This window comes from Phyllostomus hastatus, unplaced genomic scaffold (assembly GCF_019186645.2).
Source record: "Phyllostomus hastatus isolate PE091 unplaced genomic scaffold, TTU_PhHast_1.1 phas_scaffold_442, whole genome shotgun sequence".
Taxonomy (NCBI): Eukaryota; Metazoa; Chordata; class Mammalia; order Chiroptera; family Phyllostomidae; genus Phyllostomus; species Phyllostomus hastatus.
Genome location: NW_025334030.1, coordinates 5,503,910 through 5,528,451, shown reverse-complemented (window position 1 = coordinate 5,528,451; position 24,542 = coordinate 5,503,910). Strand labels below are relative to the sequence as shown.

General features: G+C 49.7%; 1 protein-coding gene across 2 annotated transcripts; it reads left to right on the top strand.

The window, feature by feature from the left end:
- The first annotated feature begins 5,620 nt into the window (after window positions 1–5,620).
- On the top strand, window positions 5,621–24,346 carry CCNF (cyclin F). 2 transcript variants are annotated; one of them, XM_045820765.1, is made up of 17 exons: window positions 5,621–5,755; window positions 6,824–6,978; window positions 8,150–8,256; window positions 9,469–9,536; window positions 10,800–10,993; window positions 11,396–11,449; window positions 12,158–12,262; window positions 12,578–12,655; window positions 14,554–14,705; window positions 16,708–16,872; window positions 18,796–18,919; window positions 19,168–19,348; window positions 19,688–19,775; window positions 21,740–21,839; window positions 21,937–22,064; window positions 22,805–22,974; window positions 23,642–24,346. In XM_045820765.1, exons 1-17 carry the CDS (start codon window positions 5,722–5,724, stop codon window positions 24,199–24,201), a joined length of 2,463 nt encoding a protein of 820 aa, XP_045676721.1. In that variant the 5' UTR covers window positions 5,621–5,721; the 3' UTR covers window positions 24,202–24,346. The 2 variants fall into 2 exon arrangements, with proteins under 2 accessions (XP_045676721.1, XP_045676722.1); XM_045820766.1 differs by having other exon boundaries at window positions 5,645–5,737.
- The last annotated feature ends 196 nt before the right edge of the window (window positions 24,347–24,542 follow it).

Genomic DNA, 24,542 nt, shown 5'->3' with positions numbered 1-24,542 from the left:
AGTCCAAAGCCACTCTTTCCCACAGACGTGCACGCGCAGTGATGCCTCCAGAAACTGACAAAATCCTGTGATCGTCCAAGATGAGCACTGCAGAAGGACACTCCATGCTTGGGTAAAATTTTCTTGTTTTTTTTTTGTTTTGTTTTAACAGTGAGAGGGCTACGTTGTTGGACTTACACACTTAATTATGATCAACCATAGAGTATAGTATTTATATATAAGCCATAATTTGAGTTTGTAACATTAGTTTTAAAAAGGGAAAGTTTTGTTCTGTATATTCTGTTACCTTTTACAGAATAATAAAAGAATTACACATTATAAATAAATAAAATGGTACTTTGCCCTTATGCCCAGTACCTCTAGGGATCCTCAAAGGAGACTCGTTGACCATATACTCACCTGGACTGGTCCCCATGTCCAGGGGAATGGTTTACACTCAGAGTGCACAGCGAAGTTACAGTGCCATCCTGGGGGAAGGTGGTGGGCCCTGTTACTGAAAGCCCCATCAGTGAGTATGAGCACTTCCGGGACAGAGAACCAAAAGTGGGAGGGTTGGACTACTGGAGGTTGACAATGGCCATTCACCCCAACCTTCCTCCCCTCTGTCCCCAGTGGTGGCAACAAGCAGAAGCTAAGCACTTGCATACCCTGCTTGGAGCGCCTACGGTCATCTTCCTGGATGAGCCATCCACTGGCATGGACCCCGTAGCTTGGCGCCTTCTCTGGGGTGCTGTGGCGAGAGTCTATAAGCCCAGCAAGGGCATCATCATCACCTCCCATAGGCGGAGCTGGGGGCTTTGTGGGTCAGTGGATGAGCCAGGACAGGGGCTGTGGGAGGGGCTGGGTGGAAACAGACCTGACATCAGTTGATATAGAATCCTCAAGCTGTAGTACGCATGGGCCACCTGATCTGGGTGTTGACACCCAGCCTTTGACACAGAGGGTGGGTGACAGCATACCCCAGCCCCGTGTCAGGCCTGCACCCTCTCTCCTCAGCATGGAGGAATGCGAGGCCTTGTGCACCCGGCTGGCCATCATGGTGCAGGGTCAGTTCAAGTGCCTGGGCAGCCCACAGCACCTCAAGAGCAAGTTTGGCAGCAGCTACTCCCTGCGGGCCAAGGTCAGAAGTGACAGGCAGCAGGAGGCACTGCAGGAATTCAAGGCATTTGTGGACCTGACCTTCCCAGGTGTGTGACACTGCACAGAGGGCATCTGAGCCTTGCCCCTACCCAGTCCCACGTTCCTGACCCCTATGAAGAGGGCTGCAGTTCTGTGGGCCCAGGCCACCCTCTCTTGGCCCTCCAGCTGGGACCTAATGGGCACATATTTTCTCCCTTGTTCAGGCAGCATCCTGGAAGATGAACACCAAGGGATGGCCCATTACCACCTGCCTGGTGATGACCTCAGCTGGGCAAAGGTGAGCACATCCCTGGGCATGGGAGGGAGCACAGCTCTGATGTCACCTGCTTTCTAGTGTTTTCTCTTTGGGGTAGAAGTTACGACCAGTGCTGCAGCAGTTCTTCTCTGATGTCTCCCTGGCAACGTTCACACGGATTTCATAGAATATAAGATGTTTGAGCTGGAAGAGACTCTGGAGATCAGCTTGTCCTCATTTCACAGAGAGGGCAGCAGGCCCAGACAGGGAACACCACATGCCCAGCATCACACAGCAAGCCAGGAACCCAGCCAGGACCTCTGCTATCTGGCACTGTTCCAGAACAGGGTCCTCTTCCTTGAGACTGCAGACAGCTGAATTCCATGGGGCTGACTTGTTGGGAGTGCTCTGGGGGCAGCTGAAAGAGGCATGGGCCTTTTGGGGGCCTTGTCACAACCCCAGAGGCCTTCCCTTTTTCCACCCTCTGCTGTCTCCTCTCCCCTCCCTTGTGCCCACTGCCCACAGTGGCCTCCTCCCTCTCCATAGGTATTTGACACTCTGGAGCAGGCCAAGAGGCAGTACGTGCTGGATGACTGCTCAGTCAGCCAGGTCTCCCTGGAGGACATCTCCCTGAGCTTCAGCTGCCCGGGATCCCTCAAACAAGGGCAAGCAGAGCCAACACGTCCCTCATCACCCCCACCTCCCTCCCAACCTCCCTCACCACTTCCCTCAAAGTCTCTCTTGCTATAACAAGAAGTTCTCAGTGCCAGTTTAGCCCAAGGGTGCAGAGCCTGCCATCAGCTACAAGGGTTACCGAGGCAGCTGGTGGTCCCAGTGAGCAGGGGCAGAGGGTTGAGGTGGCTATCTGCCAGATTGAGGCCACTTGTCTTAATGGTGGAGAACCCAGGTGCATTTCAGTGGAAAATCATTTCCTCGAGTCCCACCTGGTGGCCTGTGGCCTCACTGAGACCTGTCTGTGGAGTCAGCCTCAGAGAAACACTTGCTGCATCCTCTCAAGAAGCAGTGGCCTGAGGGTGACCATGGTTGTAGTGATGTCATACTTCTGAAGACAGAAGAAGAGACAGATTGATGAGTTTGCAGCCTGAGTCACAATTTTTCAGCAGGTACATATTTGGATTTGCCCTCTGTCCCAGCTCCTGAAAATGTTAGGGTAAACCTGCATGTGACCCTGCTCTAACCCTTGAGGTGGGTGTGATCATTATGCCATGGCCCAGAAGAGTGAGCTGAGACTCAGACTTCAGCAACTTCCCACGGCCAGCAGGTATAGAGCCAACATTTGACTCAGGCAGAGAGGTTCTGAAAGTGACATTGCTGACCACAACATTAGCAGCATCTAGAACTTGTTAGAAATGAAGATTCATGGGCCCCACCCCAAACCTGTTGAGTCAGAAATTTTGGGATGAGGCTCAGAAATTTTCATTGAAATGAGCTCCATGTTAACAGATGCTTCTGATGCAGCTCAGGTGTAAGAACCACTGAACCCAGCCCTGTGTGCTCCGGACCATTGCCTTGTCTGGCCTGTGAAGGTGGATGAGTGTGGCTGTGCACCTCTGTCACGAGGATCTCCTCTGAGTCAGGCCCCATCACGTAGCTTCTCTCTCTCCACTTTGGACCCCTCTAAAAAGCCCCCTCAGCTCTTCCTTTGCAGGTCGTTCTCTCCCTCCTTTCTCAGCCAAGCTCCAGGAAAGTCGTATCTACTGTCTCTGCCCACACTTCCTACCTCCCATTACCACTCACCCCAAACTACAGCACTATCACATCTCTTGCTACCACACCCACTGGTTTCTCCCTGAATTTTCTATGTAACTTCTTGTGGCATTTCACAATGTCCCCTGCAGCCTTCTGATGAAAGCCCCTCTTGTGACCTCTCCCCATTTCATGTTCCTACAGGGCCCCTTCTCTGCTTCCTCTGTAAGTTCCTCTTCCATTCTCTGAACAGTGGGATCATTTGGGTCCCCAGCCTACTTCATGTTTCCTTACTCTCCCCTCTGCACTCTGCTACTCTTGAATTCCTTTCTCATCCACACCCCAGGCTTTCAGTTGCCATCTTATTCCAACTGGGAACTTCCCTGAGCTCCCCACAGTCTAGACTTTTCCAATGCATTCTCTGACTCTCCTGAAGCCCAAGGAAAAAATGGACTCTTCACATACCTTCTGTTTCTCACCACACTGAGCCCTAGGGGCTGTTACCGCTAGAGCAGTGGGTGGAGGCTGGGGAAGGTGTGGCTGCAGCGTAACCAAGAAGAGAACACTTGTTTCCTGAAAATTAAGAAAACTCTACTGCTGAATGAATGAGAGTGATAAGGACAAGACTGAGGAGCCTTGGCCTAGTGGCTCAGTTTGTTGGAGCGTCGTTCCGTACACAAAAAGGCTCAATCCCTTGTCAGGTCATATTCCTAGGTTGCGTGTTTGATCCCCAGTTGGGGCTTCAGGAGGCAACAGACAGATGTTTCTCTCTCTCTCTCTCTCTCTTTCTCTCTCCACTTCCTCTCTTTTAAAAAAAATCAATAAACATATCCTCAGGTGGAGATTAAAAAAAGGACAAAGTACAGCTGAGGAACTTTGAGTGGACAGGGATGCTGTTTTGGACTCAGTGACATAGTATCACAGGGGAGTTAGAGTGGTGAATGACTGAGTTGCTCATTGGTAGATCCAGTTTATTAGTGCCTTCAAGGTGCTCCCAAAATCTAACACTGAAAGAATGCACCTCTGCCTGGAGGAAACCGATAACAAAGTAACAATGCAGGGAAGGAGGAAAACAAAGTAACAAATTGAGAAACAGTAACCAATGGAAACAAAGGTGGGAGGAAGGATGAGAAATATGAGGGGTCCTCCACTGATTCCTCCCAAATTCCAATGTGGGTCATCTGGGCAGCAGGCCCCAAGCATGTTCAGCTCTATCCACTGGACTTCCTATGCATATCACCCTCACCTCCTCCACCACCCTCAACTTCCAGGGCTCGGTCCCTTGTCATTTTGGGGACCACTGAAATTCTCATATCCCTTGATATGAGAACCTGGGCACCATGAGATTCAGTGAGCATGAGGGACAGGGAGACAAAGGGGACATCACAGCTGATTGAGGCTGTGGGAAGTCTGAGTCATGACCCGACCCAGATTCCCTAGCTTCTCTAGGCAAAACCACTCTGTCCTCCATCAAATGGCCCAGAAGATTGCATTTCTTTCCTTGTTAGAATGTCTCAGGAAAGAAGTGAGATGTGAGTTGGTTCCTGAAAGACAAGCCAAATGGACAGACAGTGCCTGATACTTCAGAATGAACAGAATGTTCAGCTGTGGCTGGCAGTAACCAGTAAAGCAAACAGGTGTGCACTTCCCTTTTTAAATTTTTATTTATTCATTTTTAGAGAGAGGGAAAGGGAAGGAGAGAGGGAGAGAAACATTGATGTGATGTATAAGAATCCACTGAGCCACACCAGCCAGGGCCATTTTCCTTAAAAAGTCTCCCAGATGGCAGTGACAGACTTGGGGAGAGTGAGAGGGTTAAGGCTGTCCTGAGGCAAGTATGGAGTAAGGGTCCAGGATGAGCCTCGTTCCTGGGAGAGAAAGGGTCAAACGTGCTGGCTGTTTTCAAGCCGAGATCTCCAACTCCACTTTCTACATTACAATTTATGCAGTCTGGCTGGGTCCCGAACCAGGGGTCTCCTCGCCAGAAGCACGAATTACAAGCAGGGTGCGCGGCCTCGGAGGGTAGGAGATCAGGGGCCGCCTGGGCGCCGCGCGCGCGGGTGCCTGCTAGTCTGCGTCCACACAGGCTTTGACCCGTCGGGGCCCCAGCTGCACAGCACCCTGGGCAAGACCCAGCGCCCAGAGGTGCAGCCGGTCCGCACAGACCTTCACTGACAACCCACTGCGCGCAGTGGATTCCGGTGGCCAGGACCTCATACGCTGAAGTCAGCAGAGAGGCCCAAACACCAAACAGCCGAGGACAACGCGGGCCATTTCGGAGTAAAGAAACCCCTACCTACGGAGCCTGACCGCGCTCCACTAGTATCCCCGCCCGGATCCCAGCCCGGGGCCGCTTCCCGGGCTCCACCAATTAACCGCCCGCGTTCGAATTCGCGTCCTGGGGCGGCCAATCCGAGGCGTTGGAAGCCGGCGAGTGGAGTGGGGGCGGGAACGGAGTCCTGTTGACCCACAGCGCGCGCCCCCCGGGGCGGGCCAATGGGAGTGCTGGGCGCGTTTGAAAACTAGGGCGGGCGGCGGGGCGGGTCTGCGCGTGCGTGGGGCGGTGCGCGCAGGGCTGGCGGGCGACCGGAGCATCTTAGGTTGAGGCGGCGACGGCTGAGGTGGCGGTCCAGGTGGAGATGGGGAGCGGCGGTGGTGAGCACCGGTCACCGGGTGCGGGTGGCGACGGCGGGCGGGCGGGCGGCCAGCCAGAGCCTGCGCAGGCTGACTCGAGCCTTTCGGCCTGGGATTCCGGAGGCACCTGCACGGCGCGCGGTTTAAATACCAGGCGGTGCCTAGGTCCGCGTGAAAGCCCGGCGCGGGTCCGCACACCTGTTGGGGGCTGTGAGCGCAGCTGTGGTTTCGGTGGTAATCGCCGTGGCGGTTAAGCGTTTCCGAGTCTGTCCTACATCAAGGGAGTGAGGACAGTGTGGTAAAATCCATGTAATCTGTGGGAACTGGCCGTGAGTGTAGATTTGGCTTTCGCCTCGCGTTAACTGCTGATGGGAAGACCCAGGTGAAGAGCTAGGCGAGGGGCGGGGTACTGCAAGGAGAGCAGCCCCCTCCTATCGGGACGAAAGGGAGGATCGGATGGAAAGCCAGGTAAAGTGTAGGTGAGAGGCTCCTGCGGGGAGTTTCTAAGTCTTCTGCTTAGAATGAGGAAGGAGCTGCTGGAGTTGGAATGACCCTCTGTGGGGAGAGAGGATACTGGGCAGAGCGGGGACTGGCTTGGCCTCCAAGTTCAGCCTTTGCTTCCCTCCGAAGGAAAGTTTGGACTTGACCCTCCTAGTTTGGACTTGAACACCAGATTGTTCACGTCTACAGATCCTTACTGAACATTATGCATTTTAGTTATGTATGCAAGTAGAAGCAAAGGGATCAATCAGCAAGCGTCCTGGGGGCTTCATTGAGAGACCTCATCATCGTTGGCTGCTTTTTTCCCTTCCTGGTTGTCATCTGGGCTCTGAATCATGAAGTTTCCCACAGGAAGTTTCCCAATGGCCAAGTTAAATGATTATCTGCTGTTCACCATAAATACTTACTGAATATTTGAATGAATGATGATGTTTTCTGTTATAATACACTCCTTTATTCTTTGTTTGGGACTAGGAATGTGACCAGTTGGTTCCTTTTGTGGGGTGGGGGACAGTAACTTTTAAATCATCTTCAGATATAACTGTACGTATCAGTACAACTCCTTTCCAATACATCCCTTAGATTATTCCGATTCTTTTTCTTCAGTGATCCACTGTAGGTGTGCCAAGTGTTTCTGTTATCCTACAAAGCGAAGAATAAGAAGGAGACCCCGAAACCTAACCATCTTGAATCTCCCAGAAGATGTGCTCTTTCATATCCTGAAATGGCTTTCTGTTGGGGACATCCTAGCAGTTCGATCTGTAAGTTGTGAGATGAAAATAGTATCAGCCCTAGAGTCATTGGTCATACCATCAAGGCTCCATGTTTCTAAATGTCAGAACTTTGGCTATAAAAGAGGGCAGAGAAGCAAGGATGATATTGTTAATAGATGCTTGAGGTTGTTCTGGTTGTAGGAAAGCTGAACCATAGCACACTCATTGTAATGTTTAACGGAGAAAACACTCTTATGGCAGTAAAATTTGCATCTCTTAAGAAACAAGATATTATGCCTGAAATTAATATAATACTGTAATTTAAAAATAATTTTTAAAAAAATTTAAAAGAAATAAGATAATATGTGTACAGCCATACTACCCTGAACACACCTGATCTTGTCTGATCTCAGAAGCTAAGCAGGGTCAGTCCTGGTTAGTATTCAGATGGAAGAAATAAGATAATATTAAAAAGAATAAAAGCATATTCTTGAGGACAAATCCCATGTAACGTTCAGTACTAAAAGGGACTCTGGGAGTTATTTTACATATATCGGAACTGCAGCCTCATTTTGGGTAACTTAACCCAGGGCATATATAGTAAATTAGTGGGAAGACAAGAACCTACTTCTCCAGCTCCCAAAATCCCCCTCCATTGGGTTATAATATCCGTGGGTGCTGAGTTTCCGATGGCAGTGGTAACAGTAGTGTTTAAATTGCTGTCCTATGGTCAGGGCTCCTGCCCAGGGCAGAGGCTCCAGGTCCTACCTGAGGCTACTGTCACATGTGTCAGTCTTTTCCAAAAGCCCCTGTCTACCTCCAGGCTCCAGCTGTGCTCCCACTAGCAAGACTCCAGGCAGAGCAGCACAAAACAGATTTCTGTCCTAGCTGCTCCAGTTAGACTTGGTTTCCCTGATCCTTGCAGGTATATACTCTTACAGAGGTATCATCCCCTTTATCAGTCTAGGTGCTTTATTCCCCCTTCCAGGACCACTGTCTCCACAGTTATAGCCACAGAGAATCTTGTTTCTGGGCTCTCTTTTCTATTCAAAGCAACTGTTTTGAGACATAGAGACTTGGGGCCTTTGCCACTGGGGTGGGTAAGGGGAGAGGAGACTCTATATCTGTATACATTTTGTCTTTAAGAGCTTCAGAGGCATGGGTTCTGGTAGGTCCCTTAATAGTCCCCCCCACTCACCCCATTTCCATTGTTCTGCAGGTACACTCCCACCTGAAGTACCTGGTGGACAACCACGCCAGTGTATGGGCATGTGCTAGCTTTCAAGAGCTGTGGCCTTCTCCAAAGAACCTGAAGCTCTTTGAAAGGTATCCCTTTACCCTGAGAACAGCTTGGTTTCCTCCCATTTGGAGGCAATCCTGATATTCCAGCCTATGTCCCAGGGCCTGACCTGGGAATGGTTTTGCTCTTGCTGTAGCCCATGCTAATGCCTTATCTCCCCCAAGGAAGCAACTGAAGGCTGTCAGCCTCCCCTATGAGTCATATGACTTCCAGCACAGTCCTCAGTCATCCACACCACCAGCACAGGCCTGGTTCTCATTACTCACAGTGGTGCTTCTGAATAGTCCTTGGGCTGTGACCTATCCCTTGTGACTCAAACCCAGGTCACCTGTGTAGAATCTTTATTCAGCCCTCGCCCTCTTTTCTTTGGTTCAGAACTGTGTTATATAGCCCTGATTGGTAGGGCTCAGTGGGTTGGGCATTGTCCTGCAAACCAAACGGTCCCAGTTCCATTCTCCACCAGGGCACATGCCTAGGTTGCAGACCAGGTCTGTGATTAGGGGCATGGGAGAGGCAACCAACTGATGTTTCTCTTACAAATCGATGTTTCTCTCCCTCTTTTTCTCCCTCATTTCCCCTCTTTCTAAAAATAAATTCAATCTTTTTAAAAAATGTGATTTAAATCCTATTGCAATTTATTCACTGGCTGATCCCACCCCCTGCCAGAGTTGAGACCCAGAGGGAGGGCCAAAGTCCATGTGAACCCTGCGGCCAGTGGACCCGAGTGTGCCGACGACTGTACCCACTGTCCAAGTGTGCCAGTGGTTTCGGGCAGGCCACCTGAGACGTAATCCACAAACTATACAATTTACCCTTTTAAAATGTACCGCTTCATATTTTTTAATATATTCACAGAGTTATGCAATCATCAATACTATCTAGAACATTCTCATTACTCCAAAATGAAACCCCGTACCAATTAGCAGTCACTCCCCATTTTACCTGCATTCCCGCAAATCCTAGGCATCCACTAATCCACTTCCTGTCTCTGGGTATGCTGATTATGAACATCTTATATAAGGACTCATACAACATGTGGCCTTTTTGTGACTGACTTCTTTCACTTAGCCTGTTTTTAAGGTTCATCCATGTTGTAACATGTCATGGATAAATGATATATTACTGCATTACCTGAAAAATGTTCTATTCAGAAAATAAGTATTGTAGCTTCAATTGCTGTGATGGAACATAACCTTTATGGAATAAAATTGTGGTATTTTATGTTCCTAATGTTCTAGGGCTGCTGAAAAGGGAAATTTTGAAGCTGCTGTGAAGCTGGGCATCGCCTACCTCTACAATGAAGGCTGTGAGTCCTTACAGGGCTGGGGCTGGCGTCACCCCACTTAGTGCTGACGTTTTAGAACAACAATGAGCCCTTCTCAGTGTGTGTAATTTAGTTGCTTTTCTTGCTGTGTCTGGTGGTCTGCCTTACTGTCTCCTCTAGGAAGCTGGTGCCAAGAAGTGCCCTGCTGAAGGGACCCATTGAGGAACTTTGATTTTGTAGGTTGGGAGAGTAGCCTCTTATTTTAATAAATCCTTTAATTTCAGTCAGCAAAGAATGACTGAGCAGAGACTCAGAATCGGGGCTATAGCCAGCTTCCCTGAGGCTGCCCACCCTCTGTCAGGTTAACACCACAATCTGTGTGTAGACAGACTCTGGCTCCTCAGCCGCAGTTCCTCTGTGGAGCTGGCGCAGCAGTCAAAGCGTGCCTAATTCCATAGGCTGTCAACAATGGCAGGTAGCCAAGGTTCCAAGCAGGAGGCAGGTACAAGCAGGCCAAAGGCAGCATGGTGCCTGAATTTCTTCAACTCCAAGGTCAGGTGCTCCTTGAAAGAATCTTGTGTGGCCTTCTCCCACTTCCTGCCTGTTTGCACATCAAGGAACTAGCCGGGGGTCCCTCCTGTCCTGGTTCCCAAAACACACAGGACTTGGGTATAGCAGCCATTTTTCTGCTTCTAAAAGAAGAAGAAAAATGCTTCTTCTGCTTCTGGCATCTTGTTGAAAGATAGTCCCTCACAGGGTTGGTTGACAAGACTGTTGTGACTAATAGAGACAATGAGCATTCTTCCCCCAGGCTCAGAAGAATGGCAGTCCTGCCCCAGCTGTCTTGTCAGATAGCAATTCCCAGACGTAATTCACATACCCTCACCCATCTAATGTATATGACCTAGTGGGTTTTTAGTATAGTCACAAGAGTTGTGTAGCCATCACCACTGTCTAATTTTGGAAATTCTCATTACCCCCAAAAGAAACTTGTCAATGGGGAGGGGTGAGGGGTGTTGCCAGCAGTTCTCAGCAGGAGGGAGGGTGGGCATATGACATCTCCACAGGGAACACCTTCCCAGCCTTCAGAATCCAGGCTGCTGGGAAGACCCAGGCAGGGGCACATGATTCACAAAGGGAAAGAAAAGGGAGAAGCCCCTCGTCCTGGAGGCTCTTTTCTCCTAAAATACCAGCAGCTTTGCACTACAGCAGGCTTAAAGTTTTAGACTTGCACAAAATACCAGGGAGAACTTTCCACATTTGTCCTTGAGACATCCCTGAGTTACATTCTGTCTGCCTCTACAGTGTCTGTGTCTGACGAGGCCCGTGCAGAAGTGAACGGCCTGAAAGCCTCTCGTTACTTCAGTCTCGCCGAGCGACTAAATGTCAGTGCCACACCTTTCATCTGGCTCTTCATCCGCCCTCCGTGGTCAGTGTCTGGAAGTTGCTGCAAGGCTGTGGTTCATGAGAGCCTCAAGGCGGAGTGCCAGCTACAAAGAGTGAGTGCTAGCAAGGGGCGCGTGTAGGGCAGGCTGGGCTTGGAAATTCAAGCCCCGTAGGATCCTGAGAGGTGAGAAAACCTTGAGAAGAGACACTGTGGACCATAAAAAGTCAGGGACCTGAGGGAAGTGGAGGTGCAGAAAACTAAGAGCATAGGTATGGGAGTGTTTGGAAATGACCCAGCAGGACAGGAGGCCTCGAAGCTGGGGGTCGGGGGAATCTGATGAAGGGCTGGACTGCAGACGCACTGACAGCTGGAAAGGCAAGATGGAGGCTCCGTGAAACAGTCAACCCTCTGTAAAGAGGGACGGTCGGGGGCCCTGGGACCCACAAAATGGGAGGGGTGGCCCCTGGATGTTCTCACCACCGATGATCACTCTTCTTTCTCCTCCTTTTCCTAGACTCACAGAGCCTCCATACTGCACTGCTTGGGGAAGGTGCTAAGTCTCTTTGAGGTGAGTTTTATCCATCCCACTATAGCAGCTTCACATTTCCACGCTGCTCACCTTTCTGGCAGCCATAAACACCAAGGATGAGAAAGGGAGTGAAAAGCAACAAAAAGGAGTGTCCGGGGTTCAAAGCCAGAGCGAGTCCCACCTGTGAGAGGCCATGTGGAGCCAGGCAGAACATCCAAGTGTACATAGGACCAGGGGCTTGTTTCGTGGTTATTGGTGACTCTCTCCCACTTGTCATTCATACCTCTGTACTCTTGAGAAAGCTCTAATGAGCTTTGTGATTAAAGAACCCCCTCTGCAGAAAACTCAGGGAAGGTGGTGGCTTCTGGTGACAGGTGTGCGTTGACAGTACCAGGGAGGAATACTGAGTATTAGTGGGGAGGTGAGGGATCCCCGAAATCACCATCTGGGCAGTTCAGTGTGGATGGCTGGCCCTCTGGGTGGCCTAAGGCCAAGCCAAATACCAACTTGGTCAAGGAGAAAGCAGAATCTATGAGGGCAGAACTTGTGAATGAATTCACTTTCCATGTTGCTTGTCAAATTGCGTCTCTTTAAAGAAGTCATTTCTATTCTGATTTAGTTAACTCATTTTTATTAAAGAGCAATGCATGCAGTCACTTAGGGGTGTGGAGAGAAATAAAGATGGTTAGTAGAATCGTTTAGCAGAAAGAGAATAAGAAAAGAATGAACTGTTTGGACTCATTCCAGGATGAAGAGAAAAAGAAGCAGGCCCGTGACCTCTTTGAAGAGTCTGCTAATCAGGGATGTTTGACCAGCTCATACCTCCTCTGGGAAAGTGACAGACTGATAGACGTGAGTGGGCCAGGGTCTGGGGAGAGGCGGAGTTATGTTGGCCAAAGGCATAGTCTCCAGATTGGCCCTTGGATGAGGTAGTCAAACAGGAAGGATCCTCATACAGCTCCTAGGCCCCTGGGAACTGCTGCACAGCAGGCCATTCTCAGCACTGCCCCAAAACTACTACCATCATTTGGAGGATAAAGGACTGAGAAGAAAGTACAGCTGGGAACCCTTTGGGGGTGTTGGAGGAACATTTATGGACCCTATAAGTTCTCTGTTTTTCCAGAGACACAACCATATAAAATCATGGTGACTTTCTCCCATTGACAGATGTCTGATCCCGGGCGATGCCTCCACAACTTCCGGAAACTCAGGGACTATGCTGCCAAAGGCTGCTGGGAAGCCCAGGTAAGGTGGGAGCTGGCGTTACACTTCCCAGGCTCTCACTCAGGAAGCAGTAAGGTTGGCCTAGGACTGAGCTGGCTCTTACAGGAATTTAGTTCCAGGGTGTGCAGGAGGAGCCCCTGGCAGTGCTTCCTTCATCTCTGGCCATTGCCACCCTACCATTTCAAAGCCCATTGCCCTTAAGCCAGCCTCTTATTGTCTAAGTGCTTGAGGACTGCAGCTGCTATCAAAATTCATACTGGCCCCTAAAGTTGTCTTGCCAGGTAAAGCCTACCTCAGCAACAGAACCCAAGACTCCTTAGAGCAGGTGGGCATGTGGAATGCTGTCCTATTCTTACTATTTGACCTGCTCACCAGGTCATCCAGTGTGAGAACCAAAACCTCAGGGCCTTGTAGGTGTTCCTTAAGTACTCTCCTTGGAACTGTAAAGTTGTTGTTTCAAGACAAAGCCAAGCAGGTAGAAGCTCAACCAATCAAGGGGATGACCTGCTGAGCAGGCCTGGTGAGCAGGTCATCCACTTGGTTGATTGAGCATCATCTATCCTCAAAAGCTAGGAAAGAAATCACAAAACAGTAGACATGTCACAAAACACTGTCATGTTTATATCCAAAAAGGCAGTCAGCATATTTACAAGACATGTGACAATCAACAATGTGGTTCTAGTTAAAGCTCAAACTCATCAATATGAATTTCCTCTATTTCAAAAGAGGAAATAAACACACTAGCCAGAACACAGCAGCAGCATTCCAGTCACTGCTGGCCAGAAGGGCATGTGTTTCAATGAGATCACATTAGCAAATATGTATATGCATGCATATGTGTATATATTCTCATGTGTTTTTGGCTAGATAGCTAATAACTTCAGGAAATGCACACTTTTAAACAATAGCTGTTTTTGCTGGCAAAAAAATGTAATAAAATAGTGTTCCTATTAGTGGGTGTAAACACTGGGGCCTACCATGTAGAAAAGACTTGGGCACAAGGAGCAAAATGCTCAGCAGAGCCATTCCTGTGGACTGGCCACATGAGCAGAAAGGTGCAGGGGCTGAAAAGGCTGCACAAAGATGTTCCCCGAAATAATAAAATACATCAAAAATAGGTGAAAAGGGAGAACAGATGCAGAGATATAGATGCATGCTTATAGATATTTTATTTCCTAAGGAACCATATCATTGTTAGGTGAGCAAAGAATACATTAGATGTATATATACCATGATCACAAATCCATATACACAGTTACAAATGCAGAGAAAAATCTGAAAGGAAATGTATAGAAATGGTTGGTGGTAACCACTTCAGAGCTTAGTGGGTGCTGGGTGGATCCTGTGCAAAGCTCAGTCAATCCTCACATCTGTCTGCCAAAGTAGGTGCTGGATGCCACTTCATGAAAAGGGAAACTGAGTCATAGAAGAGTCTCCCAGTTTGCCAGTGGCCACATAACAGACCCAAATTTTAAAAGCAGGTCATCTGAGCCACCAGCCTGCTCCTTGTCACTTTGTTACTCAGCTTCCCACTGGAGCATCAAGCTTTCACAATTGAGAGTTGTCCCATGAAGTAACCAGGATGTGCAAACCACAACCTCACAATTGGAGTTGAACAGAAACAAACTTAATTTTTTTAAAAGTTGCCAAAAGACTTACTGGCTGAGGACCTGTACCAGGAAGGGGACTGACATTCCATCATATACCTTTTATCCTTTTTTAAATTCTTGACCATGTAATGTATTATTTCAAAAAGAATAATTAAAATCTTAGCCAGAGTGTATCTAGAAAGTTTGGAAGGCATGAGGAGGGCAAATGTGTATACATGTGTCTTCTCTCTGAACAGACCTTCACATTCAGAAATGGAAAACCTCAAAAGCCACCGCTTTGTGCTCATTCTGCATGTCTTTCCTTCTCAGCTGTCTTTAGCCAAAGCCTGTGCCAATGGAAACCAGCTTGGACTAGAAGCAAAAGCATCCAATGAGATAGTCCTCCAGCTGTTTCAGGCCTCCCGTGCTGTTAATAAGCAGGAGGTTTTTTCTGTGCAGAAGGGACTCAACGACACAATGAGGTGAGGGGTTCAAGCCAGAGCTTCTCATTGGATGGCAGAGCGACTACTGGTCTCTGGGGTAAAGGGAACTCTCACTTCTTTTTCACCTAAGCCACGTGCCACAGAGCACTCTGTGTTGTCAACGCCACTAGGATCCCGCCATTTCTGTGTGGGTGTGTTTTCTAAATCCTGCTGGAGTTATCCAGGGCTTTGAAGAGAAAATATCCCTTGTAAAGTGCCTGCTCTCTCCTACTTTCCTTTTTAAGCCTCGGAACAAGTTAAACCATTTTAAACCTCTTTCTAAAATGATGGGCTTCACACCCCCATTTTCTGAAGCCAAAAAAATCACCTTTACAAGCCATCATTAATAAGCATCAGCTTGGTGTGTGGAACTCCACAGCCATCAAGCCAGCCTGACCCAGGGAGCTATGCCCTCTGGGACAGCTTCGGTGTGCCCAGCAGCCTGAAACCCCAGCACTACCTACTTCTTCCTGCAGGTCCATTTTCCTCCAAGGTTTAGAGATAACACACTTGTATACTCAATCACAGAACATGTTAGTAAAATGGAAAATGTGAATCATTAAGCTTGTGCACAAGATTTCAGATACGTTTGGATTTATAATGGCCAGGCAGGCTCTGGCTGCAATGCCCGTCACATAATAAGTTCAGTAAACATTTATTTTTTTGAAGAATCTAGCTTTTCCTGTAGAGGCTTGATCTCTCACACACACAGTGCAGGACGTATAATGTGGGGTCCTTTGATCCCACATTAAATGTCACAAAGCTGTTAGCTTTTCAATCCTGCGGTGGTGGCGGCAGCCCCCCTCCGCACTCTTCTCAGGTGTTTTTCTGTTGAAAGAAATATGCTGATAACATTTTGTGCCTCTCTCAGTCTGCCCCCCCCTTTTTTTGGACATGCTATTTTGGGGGGCTTTGGGTATAACAGACTTCACTTTTTTTCCTTTTCAAGAACTAAAATAATATTATTGAAATATTAATATCACTTCAGCCCTTGAACATCTTCTCATTTTCCAAAAAGTTGGCAACTACCAACTTTTTCTTTTTTTACTGAGGTAGTATTGATATGTAACATTATATTAGTTTCAGATTTAACCATTTTAATGTATATAATTTGGTTGGTCTGTTTTTATAAGTCAGATCATTTAGTTATTAAGTCTGTATGGGAGAGCTTCCTCTTTGGTTCCTATAGTGGCTGGTTTAAATTTCAAACACCTGACACTCATGCCCTGTTTCCTTCTGGGAGAAAATGGAGGCTTGTCTTCCTCCTCCCATTCCTCCTCCATTGCTTCCCTCCTCCTTTCAGTCGACTGTTCTGACCCCATCTTTCCCTCTTCCCCTCCACATACAAGAGATGCTTCTGTCTGGGCTGACTAGGAGCCCACCCCTATCCTGTCTGCAGAAGCCTGCAGTGTCACAGTTTTTCTCTCTTTTATTCTCTGCATCCCCTCTCCTTTATTTAGAAAGGGATTTACCACACTGTGGTATCCTTGCCATTGCATGTACATTCCCTTGCAATGCCTGTGCCCCTGGCCCCAGGTTTTAGCCCTCTCGAGGAAGGACCCCATGTGTGTCGGCTATGTCAGGCCTTGTGTTCTTGGCTCTTTGCCCCAGTGCAAAAGGTTTGTTAAATGACCCCACAGGTGAGCTACAGAGAGGCCAAAGCTCTCACACCTTTGAGTCTTTTCTCTGGTCCTGTGATCCATCCCCACCCCTATTTTGCCCCTTACCTATGTGTGCCAGGGCTTTCTAGTGCTTGCAGGTGCTCTCTGGGGGAGGCAGGGACACAGATATGTGAGCTCACCTGCCTCCCAGATACAGAGTCAGGAGATGTGGGGCTCCCCTACTCCCTTGAATATGGCATCTCAGCCTGGGACGGTGCCTGGGTAAACCAGTGGTGCAGATGAGCGATTCACTCCCTTGGGACAGACAGGCCATCTGGAATGGGAGATGGGACACTCATGAATGCTCACTCTAGTGTTCAGGGGTGGTGTTCTTCCCAAAGGTACATTCTAATCGACTGGCTTGTAGAAGTTGCCACCATGAAGGACTTCACAAGCCTATGCCTTCACCTGACTGTGGAGTGTGTGGACCGGTACCTACGGAGGAGGCTGGTTCCCCGGTATAGGCTCCAGCTGCTGGGCATCGCCTGCATGGTCATCTGCACCCGGTGAGAAGCATCCCCATGGCCGTGCTCATGCCCACAGGCTGGCGCATAACACACTGGCTCTGCCCTAGTTCATAGGCTGGCTTTTCAGTGAGATAAACCTTCAGTGTCCCACCTTGTTAGATGGGGGTTTTAATTTTAGGGAGTGTTGATCCTTGGTGCGTGGGTGGCCACTTGTCCCCGCACATGGTCTCAGGACCCAGAGTGTGGCCTTGCCTGGGCAGGCTCAGACCAGACCCCTTCTTGCCCTGGCCCCTGAGGGTGACTCAGCAAAGAGGGTAGGTCATTGTCCTCCAGCCAAGATCACAGAAAGACTGCTTGTTGGCAGTGAGGTTTGCAAGAATGTATTTCTTAAGTATGTGTCATCAGAGACCTAGTCAGTCTCACATCCCCCATGTGGCTCCCTACAGGCCCCACTCCAACCACACAGACAGCACATCCTCCTCACACGGCAGCCTGAACCCCTGGCAGCTCTGACTTTTCAAGCTGTACCATCTTATATTTACTGAAATCTGCCATCCTTTAACAAATACCAGTCTGTCCAATTTTGCCTTTAGTGGAAATATGAATGACAATGCCTTCCATACATTTTGCATTTTCCAGTTTTCCTAAATCCAACAGTCTGCCATTTCCTTTGGGCAGTGCTTTCCAGACCAGCTGGCCTTGTCTGCAAGGCTTGGGGGAATGAGGAACAGGCGTATTGTGTGCAGTGTTGTAAACAACAGGGATTGACTTATTTTGCACAGTAACCCAGAAGTCAAGGGTCTAGGCTCATCATGTCATTGGGATGGATTTTCTGTTTCATGAGGTCACGGAGGAGACCCACTTCTGTCTTATTATCTGCCACCACCACCCCCATGACCCCTAAGGTCACCATGTGTACCTTCACAGCAAGCTCAGTCACACGGCCACTTGGACCTAGAAAGCATGATCTCTTCAGAGAGTCATGGAAGCAGGGGATTATGACCACGGGTGGAGGGAGCACGACTCAGTGCCAGCAGGCAGACTACCACACACTGTCTGGGCCCTTCACTATTTCAGGTGTCCTCACCAGAGAGGGCTGACCAGACAGGGTCCCTGTCTCCTGGATCTAGGTGGCATAATTATGTTCTTGCCATTGGGGACCAAGTTACTGGGCCACAAACTGACTAGCAGTAAGCTGATAATTGCTTTAAAAATTTTTAGAGGTTGAGATACCCTGACTTATATTCTCAAGGCAGCATTTGCCATGGCTCCCAGCAAGCTATGGGGCGCTCATCGTCCCCACCTGCCTCTCATCTTTTTAGTACCTGTGGTCCCCATGCCTCCTCTTTCTTTTAGCCAAGCCAACAGCAAACGTGGGAGCTGCAGAGTCCTTAGGACAGAATGGTCACAGGCTTAGCCCTGGTCTGTCCTTACAAGGGGAAAGGGGAGGCACCCTTAACAGGTTACTGGACCAGCTTATTCACTGGTAGTTGGCTCTGGTGGAGAGTAGAGAACGTGGTGACCACCTGCCTAAGGGACAATCAAAATTCCAGTGGCCAGACTGCTGTGTACAAACATTTAGACCACCTCCAGCTCAGTTCTGCTGGCTCACTGCCTCCTGGACTTAAGTCATTTATACTCACTGTAGAATCTGGCACAAAGCAGGGCAAATCCCCCCTCCCTCACTCTCTGAGGACTGACCAGTCACATCATTCATGGGTGCCTTTTGCAGAAACATTTTTGTGCCAGGCAGTCCAGTCATTCCTACTGGTCCATGTCATTAATCTCTCCTCCTTTTCAGCCCTTATGACAGGGTTATGTGACCTTTTCAGTTCCCTTCTGCAGCCACAGACATCCAGGTTCACTCTTTGACATCCCCCCGACCCTCTGTCATTGAAGCATAAAGTGATTGCCCTACTGAGAAATTGGGCTCAACTCTCAGACCTCTTCTCTATACTCCAGGTTCATCAGCAAAGAGATCTTGACAATCCGGGAAGCTGTGTGGCTCACAGACAACACGTACAAGTATGAAGACCTGGTGAGGATGATGGGAGAGATCATTTCTGCCCTGGAAGGCAAGATTCGAGTAAGTGGCCTTTTGTTTATTCCTTGTAAAAGTGGAGGTCACATGAGGGGGTGGCAGGATCTAAGGGCAGCCTCACAGTGTTGAGCTTTCCTTCTCTAAAAGTCCCTCTGGACCCAGAGGGCATCTTCTCACCGAGTGCCCTGGCATCCAGCCTGAACATCAGTCATGCCAGACCCTGTGCTCTGTTGAGTGGGTGGATGAGCTCTCTGTGTGCTGAGACCCCACATCCACCTCCCGGTTTTGTCTAGGTCCCCACTGTGGTTGATTACAAGGACGTCCTGCTGACTCTGATCCCTGTGGCACCAAGAACCCAGCACCTGTGCAGCTTCCTCTGCGAGCTCTCTCTGTTGCACACCAGCCTGGCTGCCTACTCCCCAGCCCACCTGGCTGCAGCTGCCCTGCTGCTGGCAAGGCTGACCCACGGGCAGAGTAAGGAGCCTGCCTTTCTAGGCCAGCTGCTCAGCACAGGCTGAGCCAAGGGCCTGGGCAATTCCTGGAGTCAGGAGACGATGCTCAGATATAAGTGGGGAGGGGGAGAAAAGAAGCAGGCCCACCTCTCCTAGAGAAGGAAACACCACAATGGACTAAAAACCATTCTCTGGGGTGAGATCAGGGATGGTCCTGGCTTAAGTACTATTTTCCTCACTAATGACAGTGAGCAGGCATGCTTTGCGTGTGGGGGTCTTTGCAACCCTGAGCTCCAGGCTATAGGCATGAGTTGGTGTCATAATGGGCCCACCATTCCTGCTTTTCTTTTTTTCTCCCCAGCACAGCCTTGGACCACTCGGCTGTGGGACCTCACTGGGTTCTCCTGTGAAGACCTCATACCCTGTGTCTTGAGCCTTCACCAAAAGTGGTGAGTCTATAAAAGGAAATAGATCCTCTCACCCTACTTCTGCCATAGGGGCTGTGTCCTCAAATATGGGGGAAGGGAGGGAGCTCTCACAGGATGGCCATTAATCCACACAGACCTTTCCTGCAGTGAGCTGTGCGTCTCAGAGTTGACATTTAAACATTCCAAGGCCATACTGCTTTTTTCACTTAATTTTAACATTAAATGTGTGTGTAGTAGCTCTTTCCAACCCGAGCTGAATTCCACAGGCAGCAGAACATAATAGAAAAGCCAAGACCATCTCCCTGAGGAGTAGGAATTTCAGTATAAGACACATGATATAACTCAGGAGCTAGCAAACTGGCCTCCTGGCACATGCCCAGATGTTCCCCATCTCAGCTCGTACTCTTTCCTCCCGCTCTTTGGCTCCCTCACTCTGGTCCCTACTCCTTCCCCACCACATGCATGTCTACTTAAGTCCCTGCCTCCAATGACCTCCTTCCTCCATCAGGCCACACTGCCTCAGTGTCCCTTTCTCCCTGCATGAGAGTCTGGGTAATTCCATCTTTCTGCTTATCCTCAGATGTCCCTGGAAGGTGTAACCACTTCCAAGATTCAGAACACCTCTAATCCCAAAGCCCCAGACTCCCCTGCCAGCTTATCTAAGCCGGAACCCTTCTTTTCCTGGAGCCATTCCTCCTCACAGAGTGCATTTGGTGCTCTGTGGATGAGGCCCCAGTGGTTCCAGCAGAGATCTCAGGCCAGCCCATTTCTGGTCCTACGTTCCTACATCCTGGGGGCTCTGAAGGCCGATGCACTTTCTTTGCACATCTAGGAATCTGAACCCCTTAGTCTCCACTGTCTGCCCATGGTCACTCCCCCAGCCACCTCCTGGATTACTGCGGTAGAAGCCTCTGAGCATGCTGCCTCTGCTTACACCTTCTGGGATGAGATCAGAAAACTCTAGCATGGCCCCAGATCCTTTTTACCAGCCTCTGCTCTGGCCCACTTGCTTCTTCTCCACCCTCCCTGAGGTGCTCCAGCCTTGGGGGGACCTGTCAGCATTTCCCAGGGGTTGACGTAGGATTCAGCCCACCTTGTTTTCTCCTGTGGTGCCCAAACCTTGAAACTGATGGACTAGGAATGCAGGTGACAGGTCAGCACATGTCTGACCTGTGGTTTATACAAGGAGTGCAAGCAGTGATTACTGGGCTACCAAAAATTGTTACTGGGTTGTCCCCTACCTCCCAGAGTTTCTTTTTTCTAAACAAGGTAAATTGGAACCATTTGTTTACAGACCAAACTTTTTTCTATGTGTACAATTCAACAGGCTCTTAGTATATTCAGAGTCGTGCAGCCATCACCATAGTCAATCTGAGAATATTTTGACCACCCTCAAAAGAAAAACCCTGCACTCCTTACCCATATCACCTCACATTCCCCCTCCATTCCAGCTCTGGACAAACACTCATCTACTTTAGTCTCTCTGAATTTGCCTGTTCTGGACATTTCACAGAAATGGAATCAGACAATATGTGGCCTTTTGTGGCTGGCCTCTTCCACCCGCATGTTTTCCACTGTAATAATACTCTGCTGCATGGATGGACCACATTGTGTTTATCGTTCATGCACTGCTGGACATTTGGGTTATTCCCATCTTCTGGCTACTAATGAATCGTGCTGCTATGAACATCACGGACAAGTTTCTGTGTGAACGTGTTCACATTTCTCTTGGGGATACACCTGGGGTGGGAACTGCTGGGTCATAGGTGACTCTAGGTTTAACTCTATTAGGAACTGTTAGACTTCTACAGCAACACCCTGCTTTACCTCCCATCAGTGGGCTGTTTATGAAAATATGTTGTCCCCTCTCACTTCAGTGAGGGAAGCTAAAAATGGGAGTCTCTTGGAGTGGTGATGCTGATAATGCCTGTCCCAGAACCCTTCCTGCCCCCTACACTATCTCTCCTGTGTCCCTCTGTTTGCAGCTTCCACGATGACATCCCCAAGGATTACAGACAAGTCTCTCTGACCGCAGTGAAACAGAGGTTTGAGGACAAGCGCTACGAAGAGATCAGCCAGGAAGAGGTGCCACCCTCCCCCACTGTCTCTGTTTGGGGTGAGGACAGTTCCCTGTCTGCCCCTTGGGGCTTCTTACCTCCCTCTGATTCTGTCTTTCTCTCAGGTGCTGAGCTATAGCCAGGTGTGTGCAGCTCTAGGAGTGAAACAAGAGAGCCCAGAACCCACATCTTTCCTCAGCTCAGGGGACATTCACTCCTTCCTTAGCTCTCCCTCTGCAAGGAGAACCAAGAGGTTAGTAAGCCCAATGTCTGTAAGGGTGTGATGCAGTGTTGGCTCCCACGTGCTGGGCCTGGGTTCCCTCGTGACCCATGCAACTTCTTGAGGGGCTCCACTATTTTATACAGGGGGCTCCTAAGGCATTAGAGGGCAAAGGAACAGATCCCATGAAAACTGAAGTCCAGTTGAATCTAGGCCTTGGCCCCCTGGGCCTGAGCTGCACTGTCTGCAACCCTGTCCTCCCTCCAACATGCCCGTCCCTCTTGCTTTGACTGGTACCCTATGAGGAAAGATGGGCTTGAGCACAGGTTGAGCCCATCTCAGGTTCTGGCCCTGCCATCTGTCACATTACCCTGGGCCCTCTACTCCACAGTGTTGCTGTCACTTCCTGCACTCTAGCTATACCTAAATAGTGTGCTCAGATCCTCCCTTGCTCACCCTCATCTCCACCCTTATTTCCTGTGTGTATCCCATTTACTTCTGTCTCTCCCATCTCAATCTCCTGGCTGTCCCACCTAGAATAACTTCCCTTCCCTGCCTCACCCACCTGAAGAACTCTTATTGATTCTGCAAAGTCCAGATGAGCCAGGATTCTCACTGTGCCTCCAATCTTGCCTCTGGGACTTGAAGGGCAGGCACTGGGCAGCTGTGTCATCTCTATCACAGCACACAGGAGCAGGGTGGCAGGTGTCAAGGACCTAATGATGCTGCCTGTGACTGGTTTCTGCTCCCCGCCCCCCCCCAACCCCTTGTAGGAAGCGGGAGAACAGCCTCCAGGAGGACAGGGGCAGTTTCGTCACCACGCCCACTGCAGAGCTGTCCAGCCAGGAGGAGACACTACTCGGCAGCTTCCTAGACTGGAACCTGGACTACTGCTCTGGCTACGAGGGCGACCAGGAGAGTGAGGGCGAGAAAGAGGGCGATGGTGAGTCCCATGGCCACAAAGCCACCCAGGGGCTGTGCCAAAGGGGCCAGCAGGCAGAAGGATAGTTCTCACTGAGGGCCCCTGGCATTACCTGCAGGAGAGCGTGTCCAGACATGGAAGTAAGAGAGCAGAAGTCCTAGGACACCACAGCAGGTGGCAGAGGGGAGAGGGCAGGATTTAGGCCAAATGTGTGTCAGGCTCCAGCCAGGCCTGTGTTTATGGAAGAGCCTCACAAGGGCAGGGGAAGAGGAAGAGACCCTGTCTGGAATTCACAATAAGATCATTCTAGAAGATTATGTGAGGTGTCCCCCCACTGCCCTCTTAGTCTCTGTGCCTCACACTCCTCCAAAGGAGGAGACTGCAGGAGACTCTGTGCCCATGTACTCAGGCAGCACAGAAAGCCCAGTTCAAGGAGTTTCTGTCAATTTTCCAATTGCTTGCTTTTGTGTCCATTCAAGTTGTCACTTCTTATTGTCCCCTAAGTCCTGTTGGGTGCCACTCCAAATTTAAAGGAGTCACTTAACCAGAAGGAGATCAGTACAGGGGACTGTCTAGCAAGGTCCAGGATATGTAGCCGAGAGCTGGGTGAGAGCTGGACCCTGGGCCCCTGGGGTCCCAACTGGACCGGGTTGTCCCAGTGCTCAGTCTGGCCTGACTTCTCCCGTAGTGACAGCTCCCAGCGGCATCCTCGATGTCACCGTGGTGTACCTCAACCCAGAACAGCACTGCTGCCAGGAATCGAGCGATGAGGAGGCCTGCCTGGAGGATGAAGGATATCAGGACCTGCATGCCATGGTGACAAGCACCCAGACACCTCTAGCCCCAGGACCTGAGGCCCCTCTCTGCAGCAGCAGAGAACTAGGCAAGGACGTTATGACCTCAGGGTACTCCTCCATCAGCGGTGTGAGTCCCACAAAGTCGGTGGACAGTAGCCCGCCCCAACCTACCTCAGCACTGTCCCCAGGCAGTGACTCAAACATACAGCCTTGCCACCATCATGCCAGGAAGTCGTGTTTACAGTGTCGTCCCCTGAGTTCCCCAGAGAGCAATGTTCCCCAGCAACAGGTGAAAAGGAAAAATCTGTCCACCTCCAGCAAGGAAGAGCAGGACACGAACTTGAGCTTCCTGAGTGAAGCTGTGAGTGTGTCAGTGTTTGCCACAGTGAATCTTTGTGGAAACAGGGCTGCTGCTGCAGTAGCAAGGAGTGGGGGCACTGGCGATGGATGATGTGTAGACCTCCAGTGGCCTCCACGGGGAGCAGAGAGAACTTGGGGCACTGACCATCTTTCACCAGGGGGGTCACATTTGAGCCATCAAAATGTCAAAATCAGAACAAAAACTCATCCTTCTCTTTTGAAACTTTAACCTCAAACAACACACCGTGTGAGGTCTATTTCTCTGTCCCCTTCTGTGTCTGTCCTGCTTTCTTTCTGGGAAGCTTAAGCCCACTGCCTGATAACCAGCCCCACTGAACCCCCATCCTGGGAGCTGACCGCTCTCACAATTGAGAACACATCTGATTGAAGTAGCCTGAAACAGCTTCCTCGCTCCCTGCATCTACCTGGTTT